At 33.9% G+C, this 20,697-nt stretch overlaps 1 protein-coding gene across 1 annotated transcript in view; it reads left to right on the top strand.

Moving 5' to 3' along the window:
• Nucleotides 1-17,684, top strand: part of CDH7 (cadherin 7) — an 80,544-nt gene extending 62,860 nt beyond the window's left edge. Inside the window, exons 8-12 of the mRNA XM_085322478.1 lie at nt 1,248-1,384; nt 3,294-3,415; nt 4,987-5,104; nt 7,801-8,052; nt 15,440-17,684. Of these exons, the coding sequence (XP_085178604.1) occupies nt 1,248-1,384; nt 3,294-3,415; nt 4,987-5,104; nt 7,801-8,052; nt 15,440-15,933 (1,123 nt within the window). The 3' untranslated portion in view covers nt 15,934-17,684. The remainder of the gene's footprint in view (nt 1-1,247; nt 1,385-3,293; nt 3,416-4,986; nt 5,105-7,800; nt 8,053-15,439) is intronic.
• Nucleotides 17,685-20,697: the final 3,013 nt, after the last annotated feature.

Here is a 20,697-nt window from a genome sequence, read left to right as displayed (position 1 = left end):
ACCACATAAACAACAGTATTGGAATGAAGAAAAGGAAAAATAAACTGCTATCAACATAAAAAGGAAAAAAAAGAGAATAAATAAAAACGAATAAATCTCATTCAATGAAAACTGAAAAGTTTATTATTATTACAGTCAAGTCTCTGCTCCAGGGATTTTACAACCAAGAGAGTTAGAGGAAATACTGTACAATCTGGTGTATTACAACACAGAACGAATAACTAGTGCCTTAAGTTCATTACAGCTGAGAAATCCAGTCTTTGTACTATCTTCTGTAATTCTTTCCTTCCACACTGTTGAAAGCTTTTGATTAATGTTATATCAATAATCTTATATATAATCACTGTGACAGTAATTGTAATAATCACACTTGGTCTGATTCTGACATTTTAATTCATCTTGAGTGTAGGGAAGTGCTCCAAAGTACTTACTTGATCTAAATGAGAGTGCAAGAATCTGACCCAATATTAAATCGAATGTCAAGAATACTTCAGTTGTAAATCTAACACTGCCTAATCAACTGCCCTTTTCTCTCAAAAAGGATATAAACAGAACACCCACAGGCAATTTGACCTTTTCCCTTATGCTGTTTTCTATTTGCTAATGAGCTGTTTTCCCCTTCCTAAAACAAGTTTGGAGGTAAAAGATATGTTAAGCCAAAGAGTCAAGGGCATGAGCCGATGTTCGTCTAATGATAGTAGAGCACCAGGAGCTGACGGCGATGACATGCAATCCCCTGACCTATTCCACAACATCCTTCTTTTTGTTTCTTTTCCTGTTCCTATAGCTCCGGGTGATTCAGGGTCTCTTATGCTGGTGACAGAAAGCTCCATGCCATAGACTGCCAGCCCTGCAGGGCCAGGCTGGTACAGCCATGTGGCAAGCTTCCAGCTCACTTTCGCATTAGGTTGGGTTCAGGAGTATACTATTCCATGAATAAATGAATGACTGCATCACAGCAGAAAAGAAGGAAGAAAAGAGAGGGAAATGCCCATAATCTCACTTAAGAGGGCMTTACGAACTGTGGGAATAGAGCCAGCCACTGTCAGCACCGGTCATTGTGCAGCCTGCGTTTTCTAGCCTAGCTGTACAGCTTTGTTTCTCTCCACTCCCTGGAAAAGCTGGACAAAACAAAGCTAAAGTAGCGAAACGAAGGAAACTCTTTCTCTCTAATGAGAAATCAATAAAACATTTTTACAAGTGGTAATTGAACATAAATCAAAAGTTTTCCTTCATCCTTCACCTAGGTACTCAATAGATCGGAACACAGACCTGGAGAGATATTTCAATATTGATGCCAACAGTGGAGTCATTACAACTGCCAAGTCTTTGGACAGGGAAACTAATGCTGTTCATAACATCACAGTTTTGGCAATGGAGAGTCGTAAGTAGCGTTTTGCAAATTTTATTAGCTGCTTATGTATAGARCTTCAAGTTTAATTATGATCAGCCATCAAGTGAAAATATGACAATCCAGATAGAAATAACTTGTCTTGCTCAATATAAAAGAAATCTATATGATAGGAAAAAAAAAACAGAAATAAAAAGGATTAAATATTTGATCTTTTCTTTGCCTCATGTCCTGTGTAGTCTTTTGACTTCTGAAAAGCAAGTACAAAGGGAGATGAAAAATGTTAAGTCAGGAGTCTGAGACTAAATATCAGGAAAAGTGATATGGAATATGAAGAAGAGGAGTTAACTTACCCTAGAGATAACATGACATTCACTTGGATTTGATCGCTGTTGGTCTACCATAGAGGATATTTTGTACTTGCTCTCTCTTCTGGTGTAAGTGATTATGTAAGATGAACAATAATGAAGAATCTATGTCCACAAGTATTTGTAACAGGAATTCTGTTATCACAAATTTAAACTTAAAGTTGTTCAGCCATGAACAACATTTTTTTCATGTTGGAAAAAAAAAAAAAGGATTTTTATGCCTCTTTAGGTTTGATTTGAAGAATTTATTCTTCAAATTTCACCCTTATTGCAGTTCTGTTCAGCTATGATAATAAAGCAGTTATAAATTCTCTGACCTACTATTTTAAGAAATTTACAGTCGTCACTTTCAATGAGGTTAATTCCATGTTTAACCTGAATGATAACATTTATGATTTAGTAGCTGTATGAATTTATCTTGTATTCTCAAGACCAGATTTTTGGTCCATCAGTCTGTATGGGAGCCAAAGATTTTCCTGGCTATTAGTAAAACTGAGAGGGCAGCCAAGGGACATGCTTGAAACAAATGAGAATCTTGGAGCATGAGTACTACGTTAGGATGCTTTCATTTACATTCATGGCCAGGCTGGTTTTCAGTAAGCTTAGGTCAGCAGAGGGGAAAGATGGTGTCAGCATTGTTCATCCTGTGTCCTTTGACTTTTTCATATGTGGAATAAGAAAATGGACATTGTARTCTATGTTTGGATGAATTGCTTTAAAAATGTATAGCATTTAATAGTTTGGTAGCAATGTCYTAGAGAAAGATAAATATACATTTGAAGCTTTGTATAGGTTTTCAGTCTGCACTACTCTGTCTCTAATATCATCACTTTTGGTAAAAAAAATAATGCAATCTTTCTATTTCCTACTTCAAACCAGAAGTGCTAACTAGTAAAATAGAGTATACACTGATGTCTTTTATACTTAGTTTATCACATATATGCTGTGTAAGATYGAATGATGGCATTGAACACTGCATAGATAGCCTATTTTAGCTRGACATGCTTTAATTCGAGAGTATGATTCATATTTAAGGTGTTTGTTATGTTTAGTAATGACAGTGTTAACATACTTAGGTCTGTGTATGCTTTTAATAGCTTGTGATTTCCTGGGGAATGCAGCTTGTTCTTCTTTGTTGTTGTATGCAGCTCAGGGAATTCTCTTTGACTTCTTKATTAACTTGATCAACCTGAATCAAACTGATTTACAACAAAAAATGTGTGTTACACCCATAATGATCATGCTATTCTCAATATGAATAGTGTTATTTTGGCTAAATATACACCAGTGGTGATAGTTTTACATTACCTTGCTTGTTATCCTTCCAGAGGCTGCAATTCAGTGCTGTGATTAGTGRGTTAGATCATCCCTGAAAGTAAAGTCTCATTGAAGCTGTTGGAAAACATAAACATTGTTTTCAGAAGATCCATCCAAGAGCTTCCTTTGTCTTTCTAGCAGGGATTGTAATTGATTTGGCAGATATATGTCAAAGAAGAATGCAGATGAAAAACACTGACCCAAAGAATAACCTGTAAAGAGCTTTCCTTGTTTGTTTTGTTGGCTTCTTTTTATAGAGAATCCAGCACAGATTGGGAGAGGCTATGTAGCCATCACAATCCTTGACATCAATGACAATGCCCCAGAGTTTGCCATGGAGTATGAGACAACTGTCTGCGAAAATGCTCAACCTGGTCAGGTATGGATTGATCTTTTCTGATGTTTATTTTTATTGGCTAGGCAGTCATTCCTTTTGAAAGTCTGTCAGCTTTAAGATAAAATGTAATCAGCTTATGGCAATAAAAATGACACTTTGATGTGCATCACAAACAAATATTCATCAAAACCTAAAAATATCCACCACATACTTCTGATGAGAAAGCTGAAGACATTAAAATTAGAGGTGCAAGGTAGTGTTAAAAGCTCTGGCCTTCCTTGCTGACATAACTGACACACTTTACTAAATTCATCTAATTTTGAATAATGTTAAGAATGCTTACTCCTCCTGATTTTACTGAGAAGTGAAAATCTCAACTCCTAGATGATTCTGAGACCTAAAAGCCTACTATTTCTGACATAAGCACACATTTCTTTCTGTTARGAAGTACAGGCCATAAGACCTCATGTTCACTAGGGAAATTTATTCCTACCAAACTCTCACTTCCAAGAAATACTAGACACAACTAACTGCATCTGATGTTTGTCCTTGGTGCCTCTCATATTTGGACTTTCCTCTTTGCTTCTTAAGACCTGAGGAAATATACATTGCCTAATTCTCTCGTTTCTCTTCTAGTGAACTAGCAGATGTTTCAACCAAATAGATCCCACATATTCCCTGGGAGACTGTGTGCTTTTCTGCCTTCTCCCAGAATATTGTCTTCTCTGTGGCAGATGCTGTTTATTGCACATTTCAGGATTAGTGTAGAATTTAAATCCTCAGGAGAAAACACTATGACTATTAGCTCATGTTCATGAGAAACATAGATACAGAATAAGAGTGCTCTTACATGAAAAAAATGAAACAAAACAAAACAACCCCCCCAAACCCTAATAACACTCACTGGGCAAGTTGCATAACACACTCTTTTGTAACTGCTTCCTTTCYCTGTGATTAGTCAGAACTTTTAGTTCTGAGTATCCATTCTTTTATGAATTATAAACAATGCTGATACCTTTCTTTAAAGATAGATTTTGATGGAATTTTAGAAAATAAAGCAAGAAAAGTGAAAAAATCAGGAAAAGTTAATAATATAATTAGTACCTGCCTATTTTTCTTTCTTTCTTTTCCTTTTTTTTTTTTTTTTTTTTTTTTTATTTTAAGGTCAATTAATTAAAAGGCTGAAAAGCATAATCTCAATGTTTACAGTGCAATATTGATTGCTGCCAGTAATAACTATGAGGGCCAAATTATAGCCATCCAGATGTGCTTCTTCCACTTCTATGTAGTTTATATTTGACTACTATGCTCTTTATATTGCACTGCTAAGTACTTTCTATTCCAAGCCCTGCTGAATGACAGGACATAAGCCTCTCACAGACCCTACAGAGCATTGTTTTTTGTTAATTAAATTCAGTTACAGGGAAAGCAAGAGAAAGAGTCACATTTTGATTTTAATATTATCTGTATACTTTTAGGAAATTAGAAAACCAGAGTGTATTATGAGTAGGAGTTAAGAGTTGATACTTTAACATCAATAGAAGGGTTACAACGTATACAGTGTGTACATATTTACATTCCAAACACTAAAAACTCAACGTATCTTAAAACAGGTCATCCAGAAAATCAGTGCAATTGATAAAGATGACCCACCAAATGGTCATCAGTTCTACTTCAGTTTAACAGCGGAGGCAGCAAATAACCACAATTTTACACTGCAGGACAACAAAGGTAAGAATACAAATGTGACAGGACATTTGGCCAGGTAAATATTCACTATCAACACTTTTCATTTCGAAAATATAGCGGTGATTATCATCTACATAAACCTCCATTCTGGTAAGGACTTAAATTTAAGTAAAATCAGCCTCCAAAGTAATTTTATCTGTAGATTATCTGTCAAGTGGATGAAGCTGTTGTTTGAATCATTTAAAGCCTTGAGCCAAACAAAGAAGCTTCAAATCCTACTTTTTTTTTTCAGAAGTCACTCTTTTCATGTTTTTTTCCCTTGTATTTATAGGTTTTTATCTAAATTAGATTTCACCTTGGGTCAATGACTGAAAAATGTCCAGGACTTAATGTTTTATTAATATAACTCAGGGTATGAAAAATGAGCACATGGTAAAATGAGAGTTTTGCCTTTTTTTTTTTTTTTTTTTTTTGAGGAAAAAAAAATCTTTTCACTAAGTATACTATCTACTGAAAAATGCTTTTTAAAATGAAAGCTACCTACAATATTTGTGTAAACTTCCCTAAAGACTTATGTAGACTCCCATTAACTTCACCTATCTATTAGTTAAAATATCCGAGAATACACTTCCAATCAGTGTTCTCATTACCACATTGTATAGCATGACAGCTGGGCATGTGTCAGTCAGTTTAACTAATAACTGAAGCAAATAGAAGAAAAAGATACTGCCTCTTTCATTGCTCTTTATGTATCGGCRCTACCCAGAGTTACAAAGTCACTGCTATTAATAAAGTAAGAAAAATAGACATATGTTAGATTAAAGGGCACTGTTTGTACAGATGGACTTTGAACAACATTCAGGCTTCAATACTTCTCCAGTCCTGCATAACAATAAAACTAAGCATAAGAGCTCTCAATATTTATTGCCTTATTCTGCGCGCAGTTAGTGATATGCTTAATCTCCCTCTTCGAGTAACTTAACGTTACAAGCTAAAGACTGTATTAGCAATAATGATCAAAATAAAAATAAAAAAATAGAATAAGTTTCTGTTCAGAACTCTGATATTGGTGGAAGTACTGCRAAGTATTTAATGAAAAGATAGGCACTGTTCCAAAGAACTTAAATTCATGAACAGTCACAATACATCCTTCGCATTGCTGGTAAAATCAATGGTGTTACAAAACAAACCAGTAGTTGCCTGTTTTGATATTGTTCAGTTTTATACATATCTCATGTTATGGTGCTAAGTGCAACAGTGTTTGTATACTTAGACAGATGTTAAAATATATATGATATCTATACAGGACTATATATTTGTCTATGAATTGATAGATAAATAGATAGTCAGACAGACAGAAAGAAAGATCAACTGACTGACTGACTTACTGATTGACTCACTAGGCTTTTTTATAAATTCTAGGAGATGCATCTCCCTACATCTTAGGAGCTGACAACCTGCATTATACACTGAAATTTGCACAGATTTTCTACAGCATGTCGACTAAAAAGTTGACCTAACTCAGAACAGAAATGAAGCACACATCTTAGCTTGATTATATTAATTCTCTTATTGATTTTGGTGGAATATTTACCAAATGTTTGTCAAAAGACCGCAAAGATACACTTTGAAAATAATGGTGTTCATTTCACACTATAATAAAATCTTTCTCTGTTGTTCTTAACTTGTATAAGCTTAAAGTAGGAAAAAGTGTGAGATAGAAAACATTTTTTTCCTGATAACTGCTAGTTTTAGTATTATTTAAAAGATTTAACTAAAATATAAGTTTGTATCAAAATGATATAGTCAGTTTTTGATTAGCCAGGCATTTGATGACTTAAGGAGCCATAAGGAAATAATACCCATTTCTTACTTCTGTAATACCAAAGTTAAAATTAGAGACTGATTATGGCATCTATTTKTGTGGCTTACTGAAGCTTTTAAACCCTATCTTTGTTTGCTTAGTAGGTATTAATCACATTTCAGCTATTTTGTTCTTTCATTATCATGACAGAGTGGAAATCTTTTTATTTTTTTATAGAAAATTACCTGAGATGTGATTATCAACTTTAGAGAAATGGATGGAAATACGTGAGTAAGCCATCCATAGAGGTTACAAGTGTGAATCTATACAAATTCTTGTTCTCTTTCAGATTCCTAACTCAGCTGAGACTGAAAACAAGTGCATGTCTTTTTAACATGTGCAATACCTGTGTTTGTGCACAAATTGGACTTTTTTTGCATCTGGAATTTGCATTTGTTTTCAGAGCTTATTCCTCATGAATAAGTTCATCATTTCCATTAAAATATTACCTAATTTGTCAATAATTGAAACAGATTTTTGGAAATTAGAGCTGAATTATGTATATAGATATTTAATCTGATCATTGAAGGGCGATTTTTTTTCTCCTCTTCTCTTACAATGATCTCATCTTCAGCTATGCATCTAGACTGTGGAACTGTGAGCATAATTAAAATCTAATAGAATTCCACAATTTTGAAACAATCCTTAGTGAAAATGAGAAATCTTTATACGATTTGTATGATTAGGAATTTGCTTAACTGAATATGAATTCACTGCTGATCCTATTTCTGCAACTCCAAAAATGTATGAACAGGAAAGAAAAGTTCATTAAAATAATATAAGTGTTTATAGTCTTTTAAGTGAAAGGTTGTGTTATTTATGGACTTGTATTTTAGATAGACTATATATTTTACATTTTTATTCATCTGTTTAGATAACACTGCAACAGTGCTAACCAGAAGAAATGGGTTCCGGAGACAGGAACAATCTGTTTTCTACTTGCCAATATTCATTGTGGACAGTGGATCACCTTCGCTTAGTAGCACTAACACCCTCACCATCAGAGTCTGTGACTGTGATGCAGATGGTATTGCTCAGACGTGCAATGCGGAGGCATACATCTTGCCTGCAGGACTTAGCACTGGAGCTCTGATAGCAATACTGGCTTGTGTCTTGACGTTGCTAGGTACGTCTTCTTACTATTACTGTTATTTTCTATTCAATTTATGGCAAAATAAAAAAAAAAAGGAAAAAAGTTAAGCTGCCTCCAATTATATCTATAAAATAATATTAGAAGGAAAATGATCAGTTACATCAGCTATAACAGTTCAGAGATAGACAATGCAGGTGAAACAGCGAGCTTATGCAAATATTTCTCTTGTTTAACATAGCTGGTCATTTTCAGATTACYCACTGTATAATCCATATCAGTGTGTGCTTCCTTTTAGAGATATAACTTTTTAAAAATATCTTTTGATTTGTGAAGAACAAAAGACATACAAAAATGCAACAGATGTAATTTATGGATGGGAATCACTGTATTTAATTGAACATCTATATCTTCTGCATAGTTAGCACAATTGTTAGCACAATWGGATTTTATGTTATGCAGTGAAACTGTAACTAGATAAAAGACAGGGAGAGCAACCGGTTTGAAAATAATGGAACTGTGTCAAGAGACTAATTTGGTTAGCATTTATCAACAAGTCCAGGTCTGAGAGTAAAGATGAAGGATCATATGCACCTGCAGGATGCAAATAAGCAGAGCTGCATTTTTATTTATTGTTAGAAAGATCTCATTATATATAACTCAATTCAGCATGCAAGAATYTTCCTGTGTGTTCTTATCTATGGAGAGATTAGTGTATTCCCTGAGTGCATACACCAGCTTTAAGGAAAAGGGAAGACAGTAGTGTTCTCAARTTTTTATAATCCCAGTGATCTGCCACTGTTAATCAAGTAATTTTCATAGGTGAGAACAAATGATTTTTTTTTATCTACAGTTTTCTTCATGACTATATTTCAATCACATAATGACTTTTATTTGCATCATTGTAGGACATTAAGAAGTTTTAATTTTGATATGAACATTTCTAAAGTGATATATATATATAAAAAAGTGGGCCCAGCCTTCATAAGGATGTATTTGTAGGACCAAAACTGAAACAGAWTCTTCCTTCATCATCGTTACAGAATAAGAAAAGAACACTACCTCTACAGTGAGCTTACATATAGCAAACTCAATGTCTGTATATGGCAGATGGCATTTCCATGGTTTTCCAGGTTTGTGGCAGAAAGAATCATGTGACTGTTTAAACTCACTTAACATATGGTTAGGCTTAGGTAGTGACAGGATTAAAGGAGAAATGAGACCAAATGACTATCAACAATGTTAACGAAAATTTCTGTGCACAATCTTTCTAGCAGCATTTCTAGGCCAGTAATACTCCCCAATGAACATTATTTGGACAAGTAGCTAAYTGGTGTGGTTTAAAAAGATATTTAATGTTAGATCCTTTTCTGGTATCAAGTGGCATCGAACAATTGACATTAATGRAGTGCCATCCATTTAAAACACTGGTTGGTCCAAAGTAAAGAAGTGTTCTGCAATAATAGCAATCTATTTCATCMCCAGATTAAATACCACTATTTCTGTTATAAAAACAAATGGAGTTGCTGAAACATATGTAAGAAGTTACTATAAATTACAAGATAGCTTGGTCTATGCATGTGCTTTTCTTAAATAGGAGCCATATTTCTCAGGGAAAAGCATTCAGTGGAGACCCAACAAGTTGCCAGGCAATAACTTATTTATTTATTTATTTATTTATTTCCTTCTCAGTACAGTAGGGTTCAAATACAACCAATTGGATAACCTGAGTTTTTATTCCAGTCACTTTTACACTGTGCAGAACAAGAATTTGGTAAAGAGCTGAGGACAAGCACTCTGGATATAGTGTCTAGCAAATGTCCTGTGCCCTGAAGAGGAATCTGGTAGACGACCACCTTTGACACTGATTTTAGTTGTCAAAGAATTGGATTTCCAAATCTGACTACCTGAATGTGTCACCATTGTTTTTCCAAATAGATATTTGTACGTGCTCCCATCACTTTCTTCCTAAGCAGTCCCTTTTTGTACTGCAATTCAAAACTGCAAGCACTCTTTAGGCTATGTTTATTTTGTAGGCTAACCCTGGCTTTGAATCCTGCATCTTGATTTTGCATCCTGCCACTGTAGTGTGCCCAGCTAGGTATCAGTCTCAGCAGGGCAAAGGTGTCTAAGCATTACTGCTGCCCAGTGAGAGCCCCAGTCAAGTCCTGTTGCTCTTCTGGTCCCAGAGCCTTTCTTCTCCTCCTGTTCCTAGAAGTAAGTTCCTGAGATCAGCTGAATGGTAGTGCTGCTATGAATTTTCCTTCTCCCCCTTCCCTCCRTTCCTGAGAGAAATCCTGAAGTTCTCTGCATAAAAAACAGGCTTCAGGCTATTRGCAAACGGCACCAGAACTGAGACCAAGGGATGTGCCTCTTCACGTAAGTCAGTGAATTTATCAGTCTTTATCAGTGAATAGAGGAGACAGGCTACAGGACCAAAAGAAGGTTTCTGACCCAAGCTTAATATGCAGTGCAAATGCAGTCATGTAGAAGAAGCTTGACAATATCATCTCAGTGTGATTCCCAGTTGCAAAGAGAGGAAGGGATGAGATTTGCATAAATGGCAGGAATGCATGCATTCTGKCACTAGATCCTGAATTCGCAGCAAACTCTTATCTTCTTAAAGTAGTATCACATTCATTGATACTAGTTCTTGCTCTGTACRCCCTTTTGTCTAAGAAATAGGCATTTGTCTCTATCAAGATTCTGACTGCTTTGGTGGAATTAGTTACTGTTATTATTTTTACTTTAATATTTGTTCAATTTCAATGAGCATGAAATTTGCATTGACAGTAAGAAGGAAGACTTACTAAATTTTACTATTTCATTACAATTAAATATAGCATACTTGGTGTGGTCAGTTTTTTTTCCCCCGGAAGTAAAATAGTTTTCAGAAGTCAACAACATTTTACCAAAGCTTTCCTCTTTCCTCAAACTGACTGATGGAGATTAAGTTCTAAATTTTATTCCATAAGAAAGCTTCAGAACTTTGTTAACTACTCAGAAAATCTTTATAATTATTTATTTTGAAGTCGGACTGTGTCTTAAAGAAAAAAAGTGTTTACAATTTATTCTATAAAAAACAGATGAAAAGAGTAATAATAATGTGCAGGGAAYTTAGAATGTACATAAGTTTTAGAGAAGTAAATAGGAGCTTTTTCAACTCCTCTGAAAATTATATGATAATTTACTTCGAGGTAATTTGTTTTTCAGTTAACATCTTCTAGACACAGTAATTGCTTTTATAATAATTATGTAGCATAAAGTATGTATGTAAAATCACATAAAAAAAATTTTCACCTGCAGATAAACCAATCATATTTAAGAACATGACATCATGCTCTTTCATGTTTTTTGTCTTCCATGCTTCTGAATATAAACTATTAGTACCACTCATTTTCTTAAAGAAAGCCGCCTCTTAGTCTGACACTAGATTTTACAACTTAATATTACATTGATTAAATTTCAAAATATAGATTCAAATTATTACTTTGTCGATTGAAAGATAGAGAATTCATTATTATCATCATTATACCTATAAGACTCTAATTAAATTAGCATACATCTAATTGCRTGATTAGTAAACAAGAAGAAGCAGTCCCAGTCCTAAGGACCTTATTCTAAGTATTTAAGATAGTCACAGGATGTGACAATCTAGTATGTGGAAATTTTTACCTTATATTTAAAAATTAATAAATTATGAATTGTTTAATTTTGGGGTATCAAAATTGAGACCTTTAAAAGGTCATTGATGCAATGCAGAACTTGTTTTGTAGGGTGATACATCTCCCAGGATGTACAGAAAATCTGAGTCTATTTAGGTCACTCAGTCTGGACATTCAAAGATTAGTTACTTTGAAAATGATAATCCAAGCTGATTAAGCAACAGTTAAATATGAAGGTTGTTAACTAGGAATTAAATACAGAGTTCCTTAGTCTTAGSTGTAATCCCCAAATCTCATCTGACTGTAGCAATGAGGAGGTATGAATAAATAAGCTATTAGCATGCTGCTTAGATGGCTGAGGTCTCGTTTTCAGCTTTATGACTCATGACTCACCTAGGGCATAAACCAATGTGCTTATTTGCTCACAGCTGATGTGGCTTATTGTTATAGTAAATGCCAGGCTTAGGGATGTAGTGTATGTGCGGTAATGATCCTGCTTGGGTTTAACTCTGCTCCTTTCTGCTTAGTTCTGCCTGTGGTCTTCCTTTTTGGGCTGTCTCAGAGCTAGRATGACTTCTTTACAGCAGTGATGTAGCGGTTGCCTTGAGCGCAAAAGGAAACATTAAAACAGAGGAACATACTCAGGAAGCGGAACTAAATCGGATTTTGCACCGGATGATACTAAAGTGGAAATTTAATAGTATTTCTATAAAAACGTRCTGCAAAATGGCAAAACAAGAATCAGTTCTTGCATTTAAAGGTGTTTGTTTAGAAATTGATTTAGATAAACAGAAATTACCAATATTACGATTATAGTTAAATTGACAGAAAGATACAACTAGGTTTTATCTCAGCTAATACACACAGGAGGAAAAGAATTCTCTAGACTATTTTACCTGTGAGACAAAATCAACCTTTCTAACAATCCAGTTAATGCTCAACAAAACATTATTATAGATTTATTTCTATTAATTCTGGTTATTCATTCTTAATAATTTGATACTTTAAAATCAGTTATTTTATTTATTTGTTAAATGGTATATGAAACATGAAATTAGCTTGGCCATTTCAACTCTGCAGCATGAATGTGGCATCCTAATATGGAGCCAAACTAACAACCTCAATGTATAATATGTGCGTCCCTACAATTTTTTGACTGTGTTTTATTTCTGCTCTGAAAGGCTTAAAATTCGGTTTTCTAGATGTTCATCCAGCCACTACTTACAGCCTTGATACCAACTTTTGTGATAAATGTAGGCACAGGGAATGAAAAAAGGGCGACTTAAAGAGAAATGAATAAACTTTAAAATCATTTGCACTTGTTTTAGATATCAGTGCAATTTGTTTTGGACTTGTATTTATCTCTGCATTTCCTGCAATGCTGGGAAAGCTTTGTTCATTTAGAGGTTAAATATTATTGGCCATAGCCATTGGAAAATTAGAAATTAATAATCTCATAAAGCCACCTAAATGCTAAAATATTTAACCTTTAGAAAGATTTCATATTTTTCTTGGCTTCAAGAAAGTGTGAGATGTACAAGGCATACTACATAAAACATTCATTTTGTCTTGATTTTTATTGCACCTCCAGGCAGACCTTCCTACTAAGTTTTATATTTTTCACTTATTAGCAGGTATTTAACTCTCAAAATGAAGTCTGTTAAGAATGACAGCGGTGTAAAAACACATTTACACTTGAGTAAAGGAAATGATTAGCTGCTTATTACATGACAATAAAAGTTGTGACAGTAAATGTTAAAAATAATAAAAAATTAAAAGTTCTGTCAAAAGTAATCTAAGCTTAGGTGCAGATTTGTACTGTCAGCAACCTAATTTGTCTTTCACTTAAAAATATCTTTTATTATAARGAAATCTGATAAGATTCTGGTTAGAATGAAGAGCAAATGTTGTTTTTATGATGGCAATTTTATGTTCTGTGTTCTATAATTTACAGCTCAATTTATGTTATACTAATATCAAAATATTTTGAAATTGCACAAAAGCCCCTTTAAAGGTCAAAATTCTGTATTCTCAGACTGCTTTATAAGTGTTATTCAAACCAACATGCCCCATACTGGTGGCTCCTGAATTCAGTCAGGGGGATGCTATGGGGAAGAAAAGAAATGAAGTAGCTGATGTGGCAATAATTTACAGTCACAAAGCGTCTGCTAATAGATGGATCATTAGATATGTTCCTTGTAGCTACCTCCTCTCCCTCGCCCTCCTAAAAAAAGAAAAAAATATTGCCTCAGATTGCCTATTTGTCAAAACCGTCAGGAAAATATGAACTTGTTCCAACTAAAAAAAAAAAAAAAAAGAAAGAAAAAATTGCAGAAGACTTGTCCTTAAGTTCAGCTTATGTTTTAACCTGTTCTAAACAGTAGCACAATATTTGAGGAAGAATGATACAGGTTTCAACACATACAATATCTGAATGCCGGATTTATTCTAACAAAGTGATTCTCATGTTAAATCATTCTTAGTTATGACTAGATTGATACTGATTTTAAAAATTCCTCCATGAAAGAAAGGCTTTTGAGAATGATAGTCATACAATATATAATTTATAGAGGACACTTATGAGACTACTTAAGGACAGCTCAAGCTTAATTAACCTTTTATTTTTGAGAAGTTTTTATAGCATTCAGTAGGGATAGAGTACTCTAAGTAAAGAATGTAAACCTGAAACATGTAAATTATATAATCACATATTCTTAAGACTAAAAACAAACATTAAATCAGAACAGATTATTTGAGTATGGAAGGACACTCATTTTTTTAATGTACTGCTATTTCTACAGTAATAGCAAAGCATTCTCTTTTCTAGGAGCATCATTAACTCAGCAAATGTTATCCAGATGCTACAGTATAATATTAATTATTTTTAGGAGAATGAATAACACTTCATCATGTCCTACATATGGATACAGTATTAATATTACTTGTTCCATGTTTTGTGTGTCAGAAATGCTGTTTCTCTACCAAAACCGTACTTGAAAAAGAGGATCCTAAAATTAGTTCCTCCTGGTTCTTTTGGCTGTCCCTGTAGTCTAATACAAGCTTTCAAACTGAAAGAAGAAACTTTAAGGATTAGAATATAAAATAATTACTTTTCATAGCACTGGTTGATCTAGTAAATTCTAGCCCTAGTAATTCTCGCTGGACATAGTACGTAAGACTGTAGCACCATCCTTTGCATTTTAAAGGGAAGTATTTTCTAATATAGAGATACTTTTAATTCATGAACTAAAAGAGTCTTATTTCACACACAGTTTAACAGTTCAGAGTTCTCCAATTTAGGAATGGTATTTTTTATCAGAGAATTGCCATCTTCTTTAATTCAGTCATTTCTCAAACTGTGATTGTTAAATTCTGTTCAGTTACTTTATGAATGTGTTTTTACTGCTTGGGCTATTGAGAGTTCAGAAAAAGGTCCTTTTTTTATTATTTCATGGCTGTGAGATTGTAATATTCAGAGTGAACCAGTCCTAAAATTTATGTTTAGCAGATAGCATAGGATATAGAATTAGAGATGAAGACATTAATTCAGAATGGCTTTGGAAATAGATTCTTTAACGTCTAAAAAGCTCTTCGTTTAAAAGCCATTTTAGAATCTACTAGTAATTTGAAATCTAACTGCATAAATTGCCTGATGTTTCCTTGGGTCTTTAGCATATAAGTTAATAAAAGTTTCCAACACTAGGGAAAACATGTTCCAACTTTAGCATTGCTCAAACTCAGGTCTTTTTATGTTCCAGTTCTTGTCTTGCTGATCGTCACCATGAGGCGACGGAAAAAAGAGCCCCTTATTTTTGATGAAGAGAGAGATATCAGAGAAAACATTGTGAGGTATGATGATGAGGGTGGTGGAGAGGAAGACACAGAGGCTTTTGACATGGCTGCCTTGAGGAACCTCAACATCATCCGAGATACCAAGACGAGAAGGGATGTGACGCCCGAGATTCAATTCTTGAGCAGACCGACATTTAAAAGCATCCCAGACAACGTCATTTTTAGGGAGTTTATCTGGGAGAGACTAAAAGAAGCGGACGTGGACCCGTGCGCCCCTCCGTACGACTCCCTGCAGACATATGCCTTTGAGGGGAACGGCTCCGTGGCGGAGTCGCTCAGCTCGTTAGATTCCATCAGTTCAAACTCTGATCAGAACTACGATTACCTCAGTGACTGGGGCCCTCGTTTTAAACGCCTCGCGGATATGTATGGCACTGGACCAGACTGCTTATACTCATAGCCTTGGACCCTTCCTTTGAAAATGCACTGAAGAATACTAAAACATAAAAAACTCAACTGTACGGACTGAAGAGAGTTGTACATATTTCTCCATTTTTAACCGGTTAGGTTTYTTTTGCCTTGGTGAAACATATTGTCATTAGACTTGTCCTAGSGACTGCACTGACCACACAGAATCTGAGCATTTGATGGCATTTTTGATAAAATGAAATGCTCAGCCACGTTCAAATAGATAGCAACCCTCAGGTACCTGCAGAGGCAACTGACTTCCAGGGGTAGGTAGTGCGCTGTGACCTCAACGAGCCAATGACACTCTGTAGATGCCTTCACACTCCTGCTATATCTAGAAGGCAGAGTCTCTTATCAGAGATAAGTGTAAGAAGAAACAAATCAACAAATCTAATATGTCATTCAATGCAACATTACAATATAAGATATTTACAAATTCAACTTTTTTGACAAATTTTCTTTGCTGTGTTGCACGTAGCTTTCTAGGTCAAAAACAGGAAGACAGATACAAAACAGACAAAAGCACAGGAGATCATTTTTTAATTGTTCTTGCTAGTCCTTGGAGCTATTTAATTGGAAGTCTCTGTAAGTTCCTAGGTAATTTTATGAAAAATTACATTTTTTACTATGGAATCCTGCAATGTTTGTCATCGACTTACGAAAGTAGTTTATAAACCCCATAAAATAAGAAATATGGAAGGGTAGTCTTAAAGATGAAAAAATATTTGATGCCCATGTAAGTACAGAAAAAAGTTGCTATCTATTTGCTATTTTTTTATTATCTCTTCTGATTTGTACAGGAGAATTTATCCTTTTTTATTATTATTTGACATAAAGTGTTATATTTATTTTGGAGCTCCAATTTCCACTAAATTCAGGTCCATTTTATTGCCTCATAGTATTAGATCTGTCAGAACGTGCTGATTTTTCTCCAGTCTCAGATAAATGTAGGAAATGAAGCATGGAAATGGAGAAATTACAGTAAAGCAATCGAGCCCACCATTCATCTCTCAGAAAGGAGAACAGCTACAAGGACATGCAGTCGTTCTTCTGAGCCAGTACAAAGTCTGAGACATTTAAATAAAATATTTGTACACTGCATTTTTGGAAAGAAGACTACAGAGGTAGCTGGGAGCATCTTTAATGCAAGATTTAGTTTTCAAGGTCAAGCATCCTATATGCTTCGAAGACTTTAAACACCCAGCTTCCCCCCTTCCCCTTCTCTTTTGCTGCTGATGAATCACAGTAAAAGACTCTCTTAAATTTCTTTCATATGTTAAGCAATGTAATGCTATTAACTCCAGTATCCATCTTTAGATCCTGCTGCACATAGATATTTTCCCCCAAAGGAGTTAACTTCACTACACATAATTTCTACACTGATTCAGGAGTGCCAAAACAGAAGGACAACTGCTGTCGGTTAAAATACTGTATGATTTTGAAGTAGGATTTCTTAGAATAAGACAACTTTTTTATGATTATGATGATATTTATACTTCATCTTTCATGATTTATTATTAGATAATAAGGCATATATTAAAGTAACAATAGTGTTTTTTGAATATTCTTTCATATTGTTTTGTTTTAGATGATCCGTAGATGAGTTGCTAAGTCAGACTCTGCTCCTGCAAACTTAATGACTTGACTTGCCTATGATTACTGAGAGGCATATGTAAGTGTTTGCAGGACTGGGCCTATGTCTGTGAATTGAAGGTACTCCATAAAGGATGATGCTCACTCTAAAAGTGCTTCTTTCTGGGAAAANAAAGAAAGAAAAAGAAAGAAAGAAAAAGAAAAGAAAAAGAAAAGGAAAAGAAAAAGAAAAAAAATGAATCTTTGATAAAAAATCCTACTGTACGGGTGACAAAAAGCTGGAATTTTGAAATTATCATTAAGGCGTCGTAATTTTTGCAATCCAGCATTCTCAATTAAATATGTGAAAGTGGCCTTCAGCTTCATCAGAGAAAAACAAAATAATTTTAATCATCTACAACACGGAAGTTTAATTTGAGTTACATTTTGGTAGACAATCATTGTTTCATAATTCAGTAGATTTGCTTCTAGTTGTATCAAATTATATATATATATATATATATGTATGTATGTATAGATATATATATATATATGACGGATTTTGTAATGGAACTGAAAGATATTGCCCATGACTTTTAGTCACATATGTAAGCTTTTCAATAAAAATAAAAATAAAAAAGAAAATATGCAAACTGTATGTAGTTCAATGAGAGTGAAATGTGCTGCAGGAGTTAAGCAGGTATTAAACCAGAAAGGTGCTGAGAGAACAGTTTCATATAAATCTCCTTGTTGTTTGTGGAAAGATAATTCCTGCATCTGGATTAAGATGTCAAAAGTGCTGATTTTAGCACATAATGCTCAAAGGAGATTTAAATGTAGTTTAGAGTAAACAGCACAATTCCCTTGCTTTTCCATCATCTCCTACATTTGTAAAAAACAAAAAGCTCCTCTGTTTTGAAAATATGTTATCTTTTCATATTTTCTATGGAAAGAAATTCATTTCACTCTGCTTAATGGCATAAAAATTCTTTGTTTTCTGTTGARCAATTCTAAAATAATCCAGTAAGCTTGTTGCTATACTACATATCCTTACCTACTGACGTATTATATAGTAAGAAAGATGAAAATTCTTTATATTTGATGAAAGATKTTACTAGGTACATATATATGGTATACATAGTAGATATTCTATATAATGCTCTTCAAAAATTAGCATGAATGCAGGTTTTCAGTTTATAATTTCATTTAAATTCCTTACTTTTGTGTCATAAAGAATATTCTACTGATCAAATAATGTGAAATATAAGAACTCTTATTTTTTGTCCATTTTGGAATAATTATGGAATTATTTGAACATATTTAATTATTATTATTATTATTATTATTTTACTTTCTGAAGAGTTACAATATTTACCTACAGGCCATAAAAATCTTCCTTAAAAAGTATGACAAACATCCCATCCACTTTCATCTTATAGTGAAATATCATCACTCTTTTCTTCCACCAAATCACAATTGAATAGGATTTTTAAAATTAAGTTTTCTATTTTCCTTTGGAAAGGGTACTACAAACAAAATTCAGATAAAGTTTTCCCATATGAAGAAAATTAAAGACATGAATACTACATTAACCAATGTAAGATTGACTGAATTCAATAGAGTTACATAAATCTATAACACAGTTCTTAAGCCTAATAGTTATGATGCTGAGTTGATACAATCACTCCAGGACTTATAAAATTTCATACCAGTTGAAACCTCTCCTTCCTCCAGTAAATTAAGAATAAAAAATTATATTGCTTCTATCTTGCCTGTTCTTTTTTAAATTGTTTTGAGGGGGAAGGACACTCTTAGGAATTTCCTTTTGAAGTGCTAAGGTGTCGTTTCTCAATTATTTGTCCCTGTCAGTCCTTCAGGCATAGACACTCATTAAGAACAAAATATTTCCTATCTTCTTTTTGCCACTCTGAAAGCATGTCATTGCACTGACTTTTAAGATCATTAAAGAGCTTAAGGTGAACACACAGTGACACGACTGTGTATTGCAAAGTTAATAGTAAATTATTGGTTGCAGCCCATCCAGTGGCTGATTTTATTTTTATTAAATGTGAGATTTTTCTCTATTTTAGAACCTATGTAAAGTAATGCCATTCTGAGGCACCTCTGCGTGCTCAGTGGTAATTAGATGGAATCAAGCATGGTGTTATTGAACTGTGACTTTAGAAGTGAGTTATGAAAGCTAGAAATGTCATCCTATTTATTTCACAGAAAGAGAAAAGTCTATAAGATAACCAAAGGCCTTCAAAGCCATAATCAAAGAAGAGTTTTTTTATGGGCATCTACCTGCTGTTTGGTTCTTTGAGTTACAAGAGTCAAAGAACACAACAGAAATATTGTARTTCTTAAGGGAATGAAAACAAAATATCCATGTATGAATGCTATATATTTCTTGGTATATGTTACCAGATCTCAATCTTTGAATGTGATACATAAAATCTGTTAAACCTTAGACCACGCAGTTGCAAACAGAAATATATTGGATAAATGTCACATGAAAAAAATTATACACACACACACACACACACACACACACWMACACCTGATCATTGTATTCACATAAGATTGCCAAGGAATCTACATATTTAATTAAACTCAATAGTAGTAGAAAATTCCTGCAAGAATTCATTGGAAATCATAAGAAATCTGTTCTGATGCTATAGTGTGTGTAATACTCACACTTCTCCTCTGCTCTCATATGTGAAAACATATTCCCTAAAATTAATTTTATATTTAAAAATTCCACCATTCCACACAGTCTTTATTTTAAAATGCCTTGTTATATTAGAGAGTAGACTAAGGAATTATCACTGTCCTCAAATCCCTGTCCTGCTAGTAATCCTATTGTCTGTCCTGTTAGTAATTCTGATATAGACAAATATTTCTTAGAATCAGCCAAAACTGTTAAGACTCTCCTCACATAAAATCAACTGGTTTTCATGTTTTTGACCAAAATTAATTCAGAAGATGGTAAAGTGGACTGCTACTCCTTTACTCCTCACCCACTTCGCCACAGTCCAAATCTGTTTTCACTGTACGTCAAAGTGAAATCACACTGGGTCTAAATTAGACACAACAGGGAATCATAGACACAAGTTGTCGTCATAAAAGCTAAAAGGCTGTTTATTAGGCCTTTCTATTTAGGCCTTTCTATTTAGTCTTGATA

This window comes from Rhea americana, unplaced genomic scaffold (assembly GCF_003343005.1).
Source record: "Rhea americana isolate MKP2758 unplaced genomic scaffold, rheAme1 scaffold_78, whole genome shotgun sequence".
Lineage (NCBI taxonomy): Eukaryota > Metazoa > Chordata > Aves > Rheiformes > Rheidae > Rhea > Rhea americana.
This window is presented reverse-complemented; position numbering and strand designations above follow the sequence as displayed.